This window comes from Neophocaena asiaeorientalis, unplaced genomic scaffold, assembly GCF_003031525.2.
Source record: "Neophocaena asiaeorientalis asiaeorientalis breed wild unplaced genomic scaffold, Neophocaena_asiaeorientalis_V1.1 scaffold43, whole genome shotgun sequence".
In the NCBI taxonomy this organism is placed as follows: domain Eukaryota; kingdom Metazoa; phylum Chordata; class Mammalia; order Artiodactyla; family Phocoenidae; genus Neophocaena; species Neophocaena asiaeorientalis.
Genome location: NW_020173674.1, coordinates 627,583 through 642,733, shown reverse-complemented (window position 1 = coordinate 642,733; position 15,151 = coordinate 627,583). Strand labels below are relative to the sequence as shown.

The 15,151-nt window shown below is 58.6% G+C and overlaps 1 protein-coding gene across 1 annotated transcript in view; it reads right to left on the bottom strand.

Moving 5' to 3' along the window:
- Positions 1–1,713: 1,713 nt before the first annotated feature.
- Positions 1,714–15,151, bottom strand: part of AP2A2 (adaptor related protein complex 2 subunit alpha 2) — a 68,806-nt gene continuing 55,368 nt past the window's right edge. The window contains exons 11-22 of the mRNA XM_024749021.1: positions 14,661–14,843; positions 13,982–14,079; positions 13,360–13,591; positions 13,079–13,252; positions 9,837–9,997; positions 7,152–7,234; positions 5,564–5,653; positions 4,775–4,898; positions 3,703–3,819; positions 3,540–3,609; positions 3,261–3,395; positions 1,714–2,473 (exon numbers count right to left, since the gene is read on the bottom strand). Of these exons, the coding sequence (XP_024604789.1) occupies positions 2,396–2,473; positions 3,261–3,395; positions 3,540–3,609; positions 3,703–3,819; positions 4,775–4,898; positions 5,564–5,653; positions 7,152–7,234; positions 9,837–9,997; positions 13,079–13,252; positions 13,360–13,591; positions 13,982–14,079; positions 14,661–14,843 (1,545 nt within the window). The 3' untranslated portion in view covers positions 1,714–2,395. The remainder of the gene's footprint in view (positions 2,474–3,260; positions 3,396–3,539; positions 3,610–3,702; positions 3,820–4,774; positions 4,899–5,563; positions 5,654–7,151; positions 7,235–9,836; positions 9,998–13,078; positions 13,253–13,359; positions 13,592–13,981; positions 14,080–14,660; positions 14,844–15,151) is intronic.

Genomic DNA, 15,151 nt, shown 5'->3' with positions numbered 1-15,151 from the left:
GCCCTGCAGTCGGGGAAGGGAAGGGAGAGGCAAGCGTCACCGCCTGCCCACCAGCAAAGCTCACCCTAGGGAGGGGGCACCAGGCACTGTGCACCGTGAGCCCACCATGAACAGACGACAAATAAACTGGCACTTGTCAAGGCACAAAGGCTCCTGAGCTCTGCTCCTGCCATCTCCCGCGCCCCTGAGGCATTTGTGAGTCCCCAGACCCACGTCCAGCTCACGGGGTCGGACCCGCACAAGTATGGGCCAAGAAGGGGTGCCATTGTGGGCCCCCGGCCTCCCCTCTCCCCCTTCCCAGCTCAGGACTACTCTCCTGTGAGGCCCTCCGTCCCATGGGACCCTGTACCCTGCCTGTGGCTGGGGTCACCCCGCCTGAACTCGGCAGGCTCGCCCCCCCAAGAAGGAACCCCTGGGCCCACTTGCCCCCTAGATGCAGGCCCCCAGAAGGCAGGCCCCCGACGCGCACCACAGAGTGGGGGGAGCCAAGGCCAGGCCGCAGGCCCCACCAGCATGAGTCCCACAGGCTCAGCCCACGTCCTGAACCCAAGTGCAGAGCAAAAGGCATGTCACCTTGACACGCCTCAGCTTCCACCCCCGTGGCTGGGGAACAGGTTCCGGACGACGGGCCCGCGTCATCGGTTCTCAGCGCCCCACACGGCCCCACGGGACAGGACCTTGAGCCGTATGCCGGGCGCCTTTCCCTCCAAAGACCACACACGTTCCAATCGCCACCCCAGCATTTGTTCTTCTTTGCTGATGGACGCGCGCCCAGAATGGTGGGTGGAGGGAGGGCGTCGGCTGACATAAGAAACCAGCCCCGGGCTGGCAGTCCAAACACTGGAGCCCAAGAACCGTGTACCGTCCCGCACCTTGAACAAAAGCACGACGGCCACGCCATCCATCTGCAGTGCACAGCGGTGCCACCAGCGGCCATGCTGCCACCACGTGCGCAAAGCCTCAACCTCCACCGCTGCGCGCTGCAGGGGCTGCACAGGGTGGTGGGTGTGGGAACCTTGAGTGGGGCGTCCGCAGTGTGGGGGGCCCCAGTACCCACATGGCGACTCCCAGAAGCTGCCTCCCCGCAACCCGCACCACGGCACAGGGCCACCGTGTTCCCCTGCCCCACGTGGTTCTCCCCACCGCGCGGCGGGGAGCCCAGTCCCTGCTGGAAAACCAGGGTAACCAACAAGGGCCCCAGCTCTTCCTGGGCCCCTCAGTGTCGAAAGCAGACGTGCCTGTCGAGGACAAACCTGCAGCCTGTGCCTGCCGCCCACCTGGCGCATCTGCCGCTAACAGGACACAGGCCTCGCCTCGGCATCTCGAGGCGCAGGGGACGGCACGTGAGAGCCGCGCACACGGAGGGGTGGGGGGACAGGTGCCAGCTCATCCCCACTCTGCTCTCTGCTTCCCGACCACACGCAGGCCTCCCTCCTCCCACTGCACCGGCCAAGGTCCACAGCACCCTGGCCTGCAATCATGACCCCGGCACATTTAGGTCACTGCACGGGGAAGAGACCAGCTCGCCTTCCAGAAATCTTCTCTGTTGGCCCACGACAAACCCTGCCATCACAATCGGGAACCAGTCCTGGGCCACTGCGGTGACAGTGCACTCATCTGAAACCCAAAGATGCATGAGGTTAGGTACACCCCCTCCAGAGCCACCAGGAGCCCCCCACCCCCCGGCACTGCACACATAAGGTCTCAGTCAGATGGCTTTACAAATCTCGCTTTAAGAACACAGTGCTGGGAAAAAGGAAAATAGAATTAAATCCAGCCAGGATACGTGTTTTTGTTGATCGTCATTGAGAACACAACCCTGTCTAACTTCTAGATTCAGAACCCGGCCCCAGCAAGCCCCCAGGCACTGTGCTCTCACCCTGGCCGAGGTCGGCGCTTGGGTCCCGTGTGGACATACCCATCAGCCCTTGGGCTGCCTCCCCGTCTCCCATCCAAGTAGCCAAGATCTATTGCCATGGCAGACAGAACGCTGCCTCTCCTCTCAGAGCATCAGAGATGAACTGTCAGTAAGACAGCATTGGCATCTTGATAAAATTTCAAACAACTTTCCATTTTCATTCAAACTTCTAAATTCCCTTTAATTTGTAGACTTAGCCACAGAACTGTCTTGATTTCTATAAGAGCTGATCCCGCGATCCACGCCCCTCTCCTCCTGACTTGGCAGGACGGCTGGGTCCAGGCTGAGCCTTTTCTTCCTCAACGGCACACAGGCTCCCCATCCATCCCCACAAGGGACGAGGCCAGAGAAGCAGGGCTGGGAGGCACCCGGGGCTGCGACACTAGACAGGGCATGGACTTGCAGCGTGGCAACGAAGACGATAGTGGAGATGAAGAAAAACGCAGACACAGGAGCCTGACCCTCCGTCCTTGTTGATTAAAACTGTTCCGAAAGCAATTCACACAATCTCTGAGAGACGGTTTCTCTACTCGTCCGCAGCGTGAGTCGGTACATCTGAAACAGAGGACACAGAAGGTCAGTGGCGGTGCCAGGGCAGACACTGCGGGGCCAGCCCCGCCCAGCGGCCCCTCAAGGCCCCCTGCTCAGCCCTTCCCTGGAGGTGCCACTGTCGACGGGCTCAAGCGACGAACGTGCTCTCAGTGGCAAAAATAAAACAGTTTGACATCAGCAAGTGCTCGCGTGCACGTGGACCAACTGGAAACTTCATGCGCAGCCGGTGGGCGTCTGAGACCCGCATCGCGGTCAGAACAGCAACGCTGACCGTGCCCAGACCCCACGAGCCGGCAATCCCACCCTGAGTGTTCCCCACGTGAAATGAAAACATGCCCACACAAAGGCATGTCCGGATGTCTGCGGCAGCCGTATTCAATGCCTCCTGAAACAGGGGCAGCCTGATGCCCATCGACAGGAGGGCTGGGCAAACCAGAGTGGCAACTCCCCACAAAGGAGGGCTGCGTGCTCCACGAGGACCCACCGTGGGTACAGCAGCAACACAGTGACTGCTGGAGCTGGGGCCAGGCGGGTCCCACGCTGGGCCACACGGCGCTGCCTCCTAGGGAGGCCGGGGCTGATGCGGGCGTGCCAGAGGACTTTCTGGGGCGATGGAAATGCTACACACACCAACGGGTGGTGGTGGTTACACAGGTGTACACATCTGTCGAAATACATCAAACTACCACATCTGGGATCTATCTGCATATCTCACTGTGTGTGAATTACACCACAGTTTAAAAAAAAAAAAAAAGTAAGCGTATTCAGCGATTCCCTCAAGGGGCTTGACCTGGGCTTGCAGATTCGGCTCCAAACGCAGTAAGCATCCAATCTGGGTGGTTTTGGTGTGTATGATACCGGCTCCCACGAAGTTTGCAGGATTAGGATCGACTTCCTCTAGGAGTGCAGAACCAAAGCCAATAATCTGTGGGAAGAACCAGGAGAAACAGGAGCCCCTTGCATCGGCGCCAGCAGAGGTGGAGGGTTCTCCGAGGGGAGAAGCCGCCAGCCTCCTCTGAGGGCTCCGGTCGTGTCCCGACCCTGGGAACGTCCACAGCAAGACCTTTACCTTGGCTTTGGTGATCTCTGTGTCCATTGGATGCTTCGCCTTGAAGATATTCTGCACTTCCTGCTGGGGACTGTGGGAAACCGAGGCCAGCGCGAGTGCCGTCAGCTGAGCCAGAGCCGAGGCCCCCCACCCACCCGGTGGGGGGGGACAGGGCGCCACTCACTTGCTCAGCTGCTTCCAGCGCTGGAAGAAATCCTGAGAAGCCATCTCCGTGGGCTGGAAAAACTTGTTGAGTGTGATAGGCAGCTTCACAGACACATTCTGAAAGGTTCCCCCATACCTGTGAGCAACACAGAGGCACGCTGGGAAGAGTCCACGTCCCGAGCGTGCCACCTCCAGGGCACAGAGGGGCCGCGTGCAAAAGGCGGGGCGGAGAGATCTGGACGGGCGGCCCAGGGCTCCAGGGAGGCTGGTCCATCTCCGGCGCACCGTCATCGATGGCCAAGGACGTCGGGGAACGTGCCCCCGCCACCCCCGGCCGAGGCTGCTGGGCCGGTCGCAGCGCCAGGGACAGGCGCCGCCTCTTCCCGTTCCCCAGCAGTCCGTGTCCTACAACTCCAAGTTTAAATCGTGTGGGTTTTTTCTTTTTTCCATGAAAAGACTAAAAGAAAACGGTGTGCCTACGGAATGAAAGAAAAATTCTGCACGTCTATTTCCCTAAATTTTACAAAGTACATCATCTGCAGGTCTCTGTATACTTCGTATTTGGAAAGGTGCTTTTTCAAAATTTAACCTTACAAATACCCAACAGGGAAGGCTGGGATGCACACTCTACCACAGTCGCTGAAAGATGGCAGAAACGAGCCGAGAAGCAACACAGACACGTCAGAAAAAACAGTCAAGCCGGCGTGTACGCTCAGAGTACAACACACAGGCGCTCACACACCAGACGAGGCCCTGGTGGGCCCAGCGCCGGGCGGCTGGCCTCTGGAGCCGCAGGCTGCGCAGCGCCCGCAGCGGGACAGGCCCCTCGATCTCTCGCCTGAAAGCCCCGGGCCTTGGGAAGAAGGCCCTGCCCACCCGGCGCCCCAGACCCCAGGCACCCTCTCCCTCCCCCACTTCCCACACCCCCCTGTAGCAGACGCCTCTGGAGTGTGTACGGCAGGTCACCCCTCGGTCCTCACCACACCCTCTGAAGGAAGGATGCAGAGGTCCCGCGTCACAGCCACGTGCCGGCCCAGCCTGACACCCCCACGTCCAGCAAGAGCGGCTGGTGCCTCGGCCGGGGCTCCCACCTGAACTGGATGTTGAGGACGGGCGCCTCGGTGAAGTCGGACACGCACTCTATGTTGACAGCCTGCTGCACCTGTGCGCCTCCGTCCACGGTGGGGTCCACAGGCTTGGTCTGCAGGCTCAGATGTACATGTGTCAAGGAAGCTGCGGCGACGCTGGGAACATGGGCTGAGCCCAGTGAGCCCCGAGTTCAGAGAGGCTCCAGAAGGGGCCCGGCAGGAGTCGGAGCTCACATCCTGACCTCGGACGAAACCTGCCACACGTGTGTCTTTAATGACTTAAACATTTAGCTTTAACGGTCCACGTTTAAAGCGTGTTTATCTTAAAATAAAAATAGATCTGGCCTGTAGTAAGGAGGTTCCTGCTTCACGGCTTTTCCAGGGAAGGCGGCATCCTTGGTGGCCAAGCTGGGCCTCCTTCGCCCTCACTTTACCCGGGCAGCCCATCATCGCGGGAACAGGACACCTGGATGGCAAGGCTGACGGGCTGGAGAAGCTCACGTCCCAGTTCTGTCATTTATATGGGACCGTCTCCGGTCGCAGCTCGTCCCAGGTGGCCCATCACTCGCTCTGCCTGGGCAGCAGCTCCCTGGGAGACTCCCCAAGGAGACCAGAGCCCCAGCGGATGTGGAGGCCGGAACAGGCCTGCATGTACTTCACCAGCGTTATAAACAAGCAACCTGAGTGTGGGAAGGTACCCCGAGGCCGCGTTAACAGCACCTGGAAACGCCCTCCTAGTCTATCCTCCACCCGCTTCTGCCAGGGGCCTAGGGGCAACGGAACCAAGGATATTGGCCTGGAGGTCGTCCGAACAGATGAGCGTAGGAGTAAAGCTCAGGAACTGCGTGGAGGTCTTATTACCGTAAAATATGAACATCCGCCCTAGAAGGAAGCAAAGTAGCTTGTTCCCACGACACGCCACAGCCTCCTGAGCTGCACGGAGGAAAGCAGAGCCCCCGGCCCACACAAGTGACGCCCAAGCCCTCGGCCTCGGCACTTGGGGGGCTTGGAGCCAGCACAGCAGAAACCGCCACACAGACTTCTGTGAACGTCTTTACACCCTCAGAATTCAGAATGGAATGTGAACTTCACATCTCCTGAAGAGGACGCACAGGTAGGCAGGCCTCCCCGACAGCCTAAGAAACACCACGGCTCCCGGGTGACGCCACCGTGGCCTGGAGTCTAACCCCTTCATCCAATGAGAAACGAACACCTCCGTCCGTCCTCAGTTAGAAGGAGTCTGAGGGGCCCCGCGGGGCAGACACGCTGCCTTCCCACCCTCCACTCGTTTCCGCAGACAAGGCTCCACGATGGTGCCAAGAGGGAGGCGGGGCCAGCAGCCCACAGGGCCCCTCGGCAACGGCCCCAGTAGCCAGTGGGCATAATTTGGGGGGGCTGGGGGGAACAGAAAGCTTTTTTTAAAAATGTGGTAAAACATACACTATATACCCTGCAATTTACTGTCTCAGCATCTCTAGGCGCACAGGGCGGGGCACGAAGCACATTCACGTGGTCGCGTTACCTTCCCCACCTTCATCCCCAGAACGTTCCGTCTTCCCGAACGGACGCTCTGTCCCCATGAACACTCACTCCCCTCCCCTCCCCCAGCCCTGGGCCCCACCGTCTACTTTTCTGTCTCTGTGGATGTGACTCCTCCAGGGACCCCTAGGGAGTGGAATCAGACAGGATTAGTCCTTCTGTGACTGGATTATTTCACTGAGTGTGATGTCCTCAAGGTTCACCCTGTGTAGCCTGTGTCACAAGTTCCTTCCTTTTTAAGGCTGAGTAATGTTCCATTGTGTGTTTAAACCACATTTTGTGTATCCATTCAAATGGATGGACACTTGGGTTGCCTCCACCTTTTTGGTGACTGTGAACGTGGGCGTGTGAGTACCTGTTCCAGTCCCTGCTTTCCTTTCAATTCTTTTGGGTAAATACCCAGAAGTGGTATTGCTAAGTCATATATATGAGAGTTCTATTTTTAGCTTTTTAAGAAACCTCCAGACTGTTTGCCACAGCAGCAAATACATCCCGCCAGCGCACAAGCTTCCAATTTCTCTGCGTCCTCGCCAACCCTTGTTTTGTTTTTTATAGCAGCCGTGCCGATGCATATGAGGTGGTACCTCGATGGGTCTGACTGCATTTCTCAGACTATTGGTGACGGAGGGCGCCTTTGCATGCTCTTTTGGACGCCTGCATGTCTTCCTTAGAGAAACGTCTGAGACTTCTGCCCATTTTCTAACTGGGTTGTTTTTCTGTTGTTGATTTGGAGTCCTCTATATATTCTAGAAACTAGACCCTTTTGAGATTTGTGATTTGGAAATACTTTCTCCTCATAACTTCTAAGAGAAGTTTTCATTAAGTGAAGTAAAATACATACCTAAATTCTGCCGAAACTCAGACTTCAGTCCAATCTGAAGAAGCTGGTTTTCAAACAACACACCATTATTTTTACAGACAAACCTGGGGGACAAGGGACAGCATGTGAGTCACTCAAAGCCACCCACCCACCGAAAATACCAAGATCAGTTTCGAAAAAGGGTTTAAAGAACACGAAGACCAGGAAAACCTCTCTGGGACAGGAGGGAAGGGAAAAGCAGCAAATATTCCGACGAACACCATTAAAAGCGCCCACTAGAGATGGGAGGTAAGTCGAGAGGGTGACACGGCACAAGCAAGGAACGACCACAGTAGCAGGTCGTCTGCCTTCCATGAAGGTGCTGCTCAACCGTGAACAGCTTCCACTGACGCAGGACACGGGCGCCACGGCAAAAGCACACACGTTTGTTCAGGTCGGCCCACAGGCTCGGCCACTTGACACGCGGCACTGGCCTCCAAACGGCCTCCACCGGGGCTGTCCGCAGGCCACGTACACCCACGCCCACACCCAGGCGGCCCTCCCTGCCCCTCCTGTCCTCCCCTCCCCTCTCCCCTGCTCTCCCTTCCCCTGGTGCTGGGAAAACTGGACAGCTACATGGAAAAGCATGAAACTAGAACATCTCACACTGCATATAAAAATAAACTCAAACTGGATTAAAGACCTAAATGTAAGACCTGAAACCACAAAACTCCTAGAAGAGAACATAGGCAGAGCACTCTTTGACACAAACTGCAGCAAATATTTTCTTGGATCTGCTCCTAAGGCAAAGGACACAAATGCAAAGATAAACGAGATCTAATTAAACTTAAAAGCTTTTGCACAGCAAAGGAAATCATCAACAAAACAAAAACACAACCTACTGAATGGGAGAAAATATTTGCAAATGGTAAGACCAATAAGAGGTTTAATTTCCAAAACATATAAACAGCTCATACAACCCAATATCGAAAAACCAAATGACCCAATTAAAAAACGGGCAGAAGACCTGAACAGACATTTTTCCAAAGAAGACATACAGATGCCAACAGGCACATGAAAGATACCGGACATCACTCACCGTCAGGGAAACGGGGATCAAAACCACAAAGAGACAACACCTCACACCTGTCAGAAGGGCCATCATCAAAAAGACCACATGTAACAAATGCTGATGAGAGCGTGAAGAAAAGGGAGCCCTTGCACACTGTTGGTGGGGATGTACGTTGGTGAAACACTGGAAAACAGTATGACGGCTCCTCAAAAGACTAAAAATACAGCTACCACATGATCCAGCAACTCCAGTCCTGGGCATATTCGAGGAGAACGAGGACACTAATTTGAAAAGATACATGCACCCCAATATTCACAGCAGCATTATTTACAAAAGTGAAGATACGAAAGCAACCTAAGTGTCCGTCAGCGGATGCGTCGATAAAGTTGTGGTATAATATACGATGGAACACACACACACACACACACACACACACACACACTCAGCCAATACAAAAATGAAATTCTGTCACTTGCAACATGAATGGACTTGGAGAGCGTCACGCTAAGTGCAATAAGTCAGACAGAGAAGACACATACTGTATATGCTGCCATTCACATGTGGAATCGGAAACATAAACGAACGTCACGAAACAGACACAGACTCGCAGATACAGAGAACAAACCAGTGGTCACCAGCAGGGAGAAGGAAGCGGGGAGAGGGAAGACAGGGTACGGGGGAGTAAGAGGTACAAACTGCTACGCATAAGATAGATAAGCCACAAGGATATATTGTACAGCACAGGGAAATACAGCCACTATTTTGTGATAACTTTAAACGGAATATAACCTAAAAGAGTTGAGTCCCTACGTTGTACACCTGACACTAATATGATGTTGTAAACCAACTAACTATACCTCAGTTTAAGAAAAAGAGTCTGTTTTCCGCCACAGACGGACAACTGGCGGCACTGCAAACCCGCCCTTCCCCAAGTCACTTCCAACAAGCGACAGGAAATACGAGTCAGTGTGCGGGGCGAACCAAGAGAGACTGGAGAAACCAGAAAACCACAAGAACTCTTCCGCGGTCACAAAGACCAAGACGAGCAGCCGCTCCTTGGAGACAACAGAACTCACACCCGCTCTCCTCTCGGAGGGGGAGCCCCGCACCTCCTGGCTGGATCTAGATCAGCAGAGACAGAGGGGCAGACAGCAAGCAGGGAAAAGGGGCAGGATCCGCGCAGCGAAGCGCGGGGAAGAGCAGCCTGGGATTTCGCCTTCAAAGTGGGGGAACGGGGCCAAGTCGACCGCACGCAGGACTCTGCTGGCCCACAGCAGGGGTGTGAACATCGGGACACCGGTCAGACAGAGGTGACAAGGACGGAACAGGTCAGCGGAGGAGCAGGAAGCAGGCTTGGAAGCAGACCCCACAGGACAAAGCAGTGACTGTGAACTGAAGAGCGTTTCTTCAAGAAAAAGCTAGGTGCCTGGAGGGCAGACACGGGGCGTGATTAGAGAGCCCAGGGGCACAGCACGGAGAGCAGAGCACAAGCGTCCTGCAGGGCAAGCGCAGCCCATGGGAGCAGACAGCACACAGGGCGCCCACCACTCCCTCACCTGCCCAGCGCCTGAGCCTCCTCCCTCCCTGGGCGCCCAGGGCGCAGGCCTGGCCGGGCGGGGGGAGCCCCTGTCCTCCGGATGCAGGAGGCAGACTACCTGGCGAAGTTGTCCTCGGAGCCGGGAGCCAGGGGAGCGACCGCGGAGGGTGAGTCTGAGAAAACATCCACGAGCAGCCCGCCGGAGGAGGGTGGAGGTCCCGTGGGGACGGGGGGCGCAGCCCCGAGCCCCAGTAGGTCTGCCGACGGAGAGGGCGTGGACTGGAAGACAGGGAAGGAGAAGGTCAGCGCAGACCCTTCTGGGCACCACGCCAGGCAAGCACAAGGGCCTGCGCCCCACCCACACCCCGAAAAGAAGTGTCTGGTTTCAGAGACAAGACTGTGCGTGTCACTGTCAACCATGTGAAGAAGTCTGGAAAGATGAAAGAAGTACAAGCCAGCAGCTTACTAGGGCACAGCCTTAGTCATCTATGTTCTACTTCGTTACAGAGGAAGAGCAGACAAAATGCCTGCAGAACAGGGTTTTTTTTAAATAATTGCTTTTTTCGTTGTTTTGTTTTGTCTTTATTTTTTTTTATCGAAGTGTAGCTGATGTAGAACGTTGTACCTGAACAGCTGCTTTCTGATCCTAGGCAAAGACAAAGAACACGAGCCAAAGCCCTTCCGAAATCACTCTCCAAGCTCACAGGACACACAACAGTGCAGCTCATCATACGCTCACTCCCCAGGTGTCCCCCCACCAGCTGCACAGAGAGCTGGCGCTGCCCCTGCACGGGTGCACAAGTCCAGAAACGCGCAAGGTCCTGAGGACCGAGAGGTTCCTGTCGCAGCAAGAACCAGGCCTGTGAGAACTCATCTGGAATGACTTTTAAATGTCCCACTGGACGCTCCCGAGGGCAAATATCCACTTACAGTCACCTGAGACTACATCCGAGAGCTGCTTTTCGTCACTGCAGTGAACACCTTGCTCGGATTTACTGAGCACTCACTCATCTTTCCAGGAACGCAGCCACGCCGGCAGCCACGCTGAGAGCCAAAGGAGGCCAACGCCCCTTCTTTCTCAGGAGTGTGGATGCACCCACCCCGGGCACTGGCCAGTCCGCCCTCAGGCCATGCGGAGGACGTACACGTGGGAATCATTACATTAGCATAAATAACTACTTGTTTCCCTTTCATATTTAGAGCACTGCACTGAATTTCTAAAACATCACACGCGTAGGCAGATATCTTCTGTATGGATTCCACGTTGAGACAAAAGAGGCGTTACAGAGCACGTGTCCCGTCCCGCAGAGAGGACGTGGGCCTGAGCGCCGGGCCCTCCTTCCTGGGGCTCCAGGGCAGGCAGCGCGCCAGGCCCACCCTGCGGCCGGAAGCGGCCCGGAAGCGGGCGGCTCCGGGTGAAAGGGGCTCCTGGGTAGAGCTGACAGGCCAGGCCGGGCTCCCCAGAGGAGCTGTCAAGCTTCCTCAGAAGCTTCTGCGCCATTGGGGAGAGTCGATGAAATGGCCACGGGGGCTCCTGGCCCTGCACCTGGGATGACACTCCCGCACACACAGCCCCTCACAACAGCCTCCCGCCAGCGAGGCCATCTTCGGGAGCCCGCCCACCCAAGGTTAGGAGCTGCTCCCGAGGTGGGGGGGGCCCAAGCCTGCTGTGAGTGACGCGAGAAAGGCCTCTGTCTGGGCCACAGAACCCACAGCCTGACGAGGTCACTGCACCTCTGCCACCTACTGCACAATGTCTCCACTGGTTCCCAAAGAACAGTGCAAACGCTTTTTAAAGTAGGCAAACCCTTCTGTCCCATTAAGTCAAACACGGACAGACAAAAGCAAGGCTGCTCCTTCGGGAGGCCCCGCTAAGACGCCTGCTCCCTCCCCAGACCCCACGTGCAGGCTCTACCCTGCAGCACTGGGACCCCCCGCCGCTTCGCCGCCTCCCCCTCTTCTCAGGACTCCGGGAGACCCTCCCCCAGGAGCCGGCCTGGCACCCGGCTCTGCACAGGTTACACCTGCTCGAAGCGCCGCACACCACAGGGCGCAGGGTGGCTCTGGGCTCCTCCGCCAGCCCAGAGCCCCAGGAGGACCGGCAGCCTCCAGACACCCACCCTCAAGGCACACAGACAAGCACCCCAAAGCCACAGCTGAGCCGAGCTCCCAGGAAGGCCACAAAGAAAATCACCTCCTGGCATGACCTGCGACCCTAAATAAAAGGCATTCTGGCCACTACTGCCCAAAGTAAAAGGCATCCCAGGTGTTCTTGTAAGATCCAGACATCTCGATGCCACTTTGCGGCGGGGCCTCCTTTCTGAGTTTGAAGACAGGAGAGAGAAGACACCAGGAGGAGAATCCCAGCCAGGAGGGATCCCAGCCTCTTTCCTGTCCTGCTGCTTCTGCCTCAACTCCCCAGCCCCGTCCAGGCCTTCCCCCGCCCCAGCTCCCTGAGCCGTGAGGACAAACAGGAACTCACATCCACAGGGCCACGAAGGGCGCCCCTGGAGAGAAGGTATCAGGGCTCAGGTGAGAGGTCCTGGCTGTGACGGGGCCCCAAGTCAAGGGCCAGGCCAGGTCTGAGCACAGGCCTCACGGCGGGCCCGAGGCCCCGGGGCACACAAGGAGACGTGGAGCCAGGCAAGCGGCCCCCCAAGGAGCAGCAGGACTCAGACACGAGCACGCTCTGGATGAGCAAACCAGCCGGGCCCCGGGCTGTCCACACGCGGGCACGCGCCACCGGTGGGGCCCGCCCTCACAGAGGCCGCCGCACAGCGTAAGCAGCACCATCCGTGGCGCCGCACCGGCGTCCTGGAGGGGAGACACAGCTCTCCAGGCTGCCTCCCGACGGGCCAAGCATAAAGCCCAAGGTCCTCGGGAGCCGCCTGCAGGGCCGCAGGGGCTGCTGCCCGGCAGGGCTAATGCACCCGCTCCCCGGGCTCCCTCCACTGAGCCGAGAAAGGAAACACAACTCTCAAAACGGCATTTTCCTCGACGAACGTCAAAGGACACATCCTCAGGGCATCGTGCGTGAACAGGACGCTCGCTCTAATGCGCTCACTAGTGAAAAACCTCTGAGGACAGCAGGAGGTGGGTCCACTGGAAACCAGCGAGGGGTGCGGGACTATACGGTAGTCATGCAAGACACGGGTGACCACGTCTTCTAAATCCAAAGCCGAGGGGAGACGTGGGAGCTGACCGCGGACGCCAGACAACCATCCGACAGACACAGTCTGGCTGACAGACACAGGCGTCTGGGTCAGCCTGCCCCCAACGACAACAGTCCAGGGTCACGGATCTCGGGGACCAGGTGCCCCAGGAGCTCACGCAGGGTACGGCCCTCAGGAGGGGACCCACCGCAGCGCTGGCACTGGCCGGGGCGGGCTCGGGGCCCCCATTGACGTCGGCGCTCCTCTCCCGCTTGGCCTCCTCCAGGTCGGTCACCGTGCTGGGGCCCTTCTTCTTCTTGAGCTTGGCCAGGATAGAAGACTCACGTTCTGGAAACGGAGGCATCTCCTCCAGGACAGTCGCCTGGGGGGAAAGGAGCCCTAGGTCAGCGCAGCACGAAGCCCCATGGCCTCCGGCCCCCAGAAAGGGTGGCCGAGGCGAGGCGGGGGCAGTAGAACAGCGTGGCGCACCAGGATGTCGGTGCTGGCGACAGTGCTGAGCCGCAGGTACTCGACGGCGCGCTGCTGCAGCTCCACGTCAGCGTTCTTCAGCTGGCTGTCACTGCGCAGCACATCCTGGATGGTGCCCTTCACCTCCGGGAACAGGTTCACGAACTTGATGTAAGTGGACAGGAGGAGCGCCCTGGTGGGGACGCTGCACAGGTGGAACTTGGAGTGCAGCAGGTGAAACTGGGTCAGGGGGCTGGGGGGCACACATGGGGCACAGCGTCACCTCCACGCTTCACTCCCTGCCTGGAGCACCCCGCCTGAGCCTGACCCCCGTGTGTCCCCACAAGACGGGGAGCGAGCGCGGAGTGACTCGGGGAGATGAGCCCACACTCAGCCAGAACCTGTGCGTTCCAGCTCCAGGCCGAGTCCAGGCTCCCCTCTGAACAGCGCTGGCCATCAGCCATGCCTCCTTTCCCCCCAGAATCCCTGTGTTCTGTACAGTCAACCAGAGTGGATGTCCCCTCGCTACGGGCTGTCCTGGGGAGCCCGGGACATCAGCTGGCCTCTACTAGGCCATCGGGTGTGAACCAGTGGGCACAGGCCCGGCACTGGACACGGGACTCCCGGCCCCTGGGTGACTCACCTGGATCTCGGGTCTCCTGCTATCAAGTTCCCAAACTCCCCTAGGATGTAGCCACCGACTTTGACCAGGTTCTCGTGGCACGCTGGGGCCTGCAGCGCCTACGGAAGAGCACGCGCGGTGAGCCTGGTGCCCAGGCAGAGGTAGCACCAGTAGTGCTCGGCCTCTGGAGAAAGCCACCAAGCCGTGTGACGAGCCAGGAGAGCGGGCTCAGGCTGCCTTCCCAGGGAGCCTGCTCTGCACGCGGCCGCAGCCCCCAAAGCCTCCTGAGCCCCTCCCGAATGCACTCCCCGCCCCATCCTCTCTCCTGGCCACTTCGGCAGAGGGATCAGTAGCAGGGGAGCCCCACGGGCAGGGCCACGGCCGATCCCACCCCTGGAACGAGAGCTGCTCCCAAAAACTGACGCGTGGGCCCTGGGCAGGGGTGGGGGCACACGGCCCTCGCCGACAGAGACCACAAACCCACCGTGGCGGCCCCACACTTGCTCTCGGACACACAGAGGCCAGCCCGAGGCCCCAGCCCGGGCAGCCTGCTCAGGAGGCCACTCGCTGACCGAGAGCCTCCCACCCGGGGTCGCTGTGTTGAAATCAGGGAGAGAGGGCACTGAGACTCCAGCGGAGGCAGGAGCAGTGCCGGAGCCCGGCCTGCGGGAAGGCTGGCAGGGGCGGGGCGGGGCCACACCTCAAACACCGTCTTGGCGGCGTAGCCCTGCACATCGTCCCGGTTGACGACGATCTGGATGACGCGGTACCACACCTCCTCGCTCACGTAGTCTCCAGCGATGCGGATCAGGTTCAGGATAGTGTCCACGTACCACGTGTAGTCCACGGCGTACTTCTCCGCCAGGATGGCGACCTTCAGCACCTGCAGGGCACGGCCACTCAGGGAGGGCCTCAGAAGGGCCTGAACCCACGCCAAAGCAACCCCCACTTGTCAAAGGAGCCCGTAAGTCTAAGGTTCCAGGAGCAGATGTGGAAGGACGTGTCGAGAGAGGCACAGCGAGCCCCGCCCTCCCCCCCCACCCGGCCCGCAGCCCAGGCAGCCCCGCTGGCAAAGCGCCGCCCGCGCTTGCTGGGCCTCCTGCTCCGACAGCCCTTCTCCCAGCTCCCCAGGGCACCTGCTCCGGGCTGCGGAAAGCAGGGCCCACACCTCCCCCGGGTACAGCCTCCCCC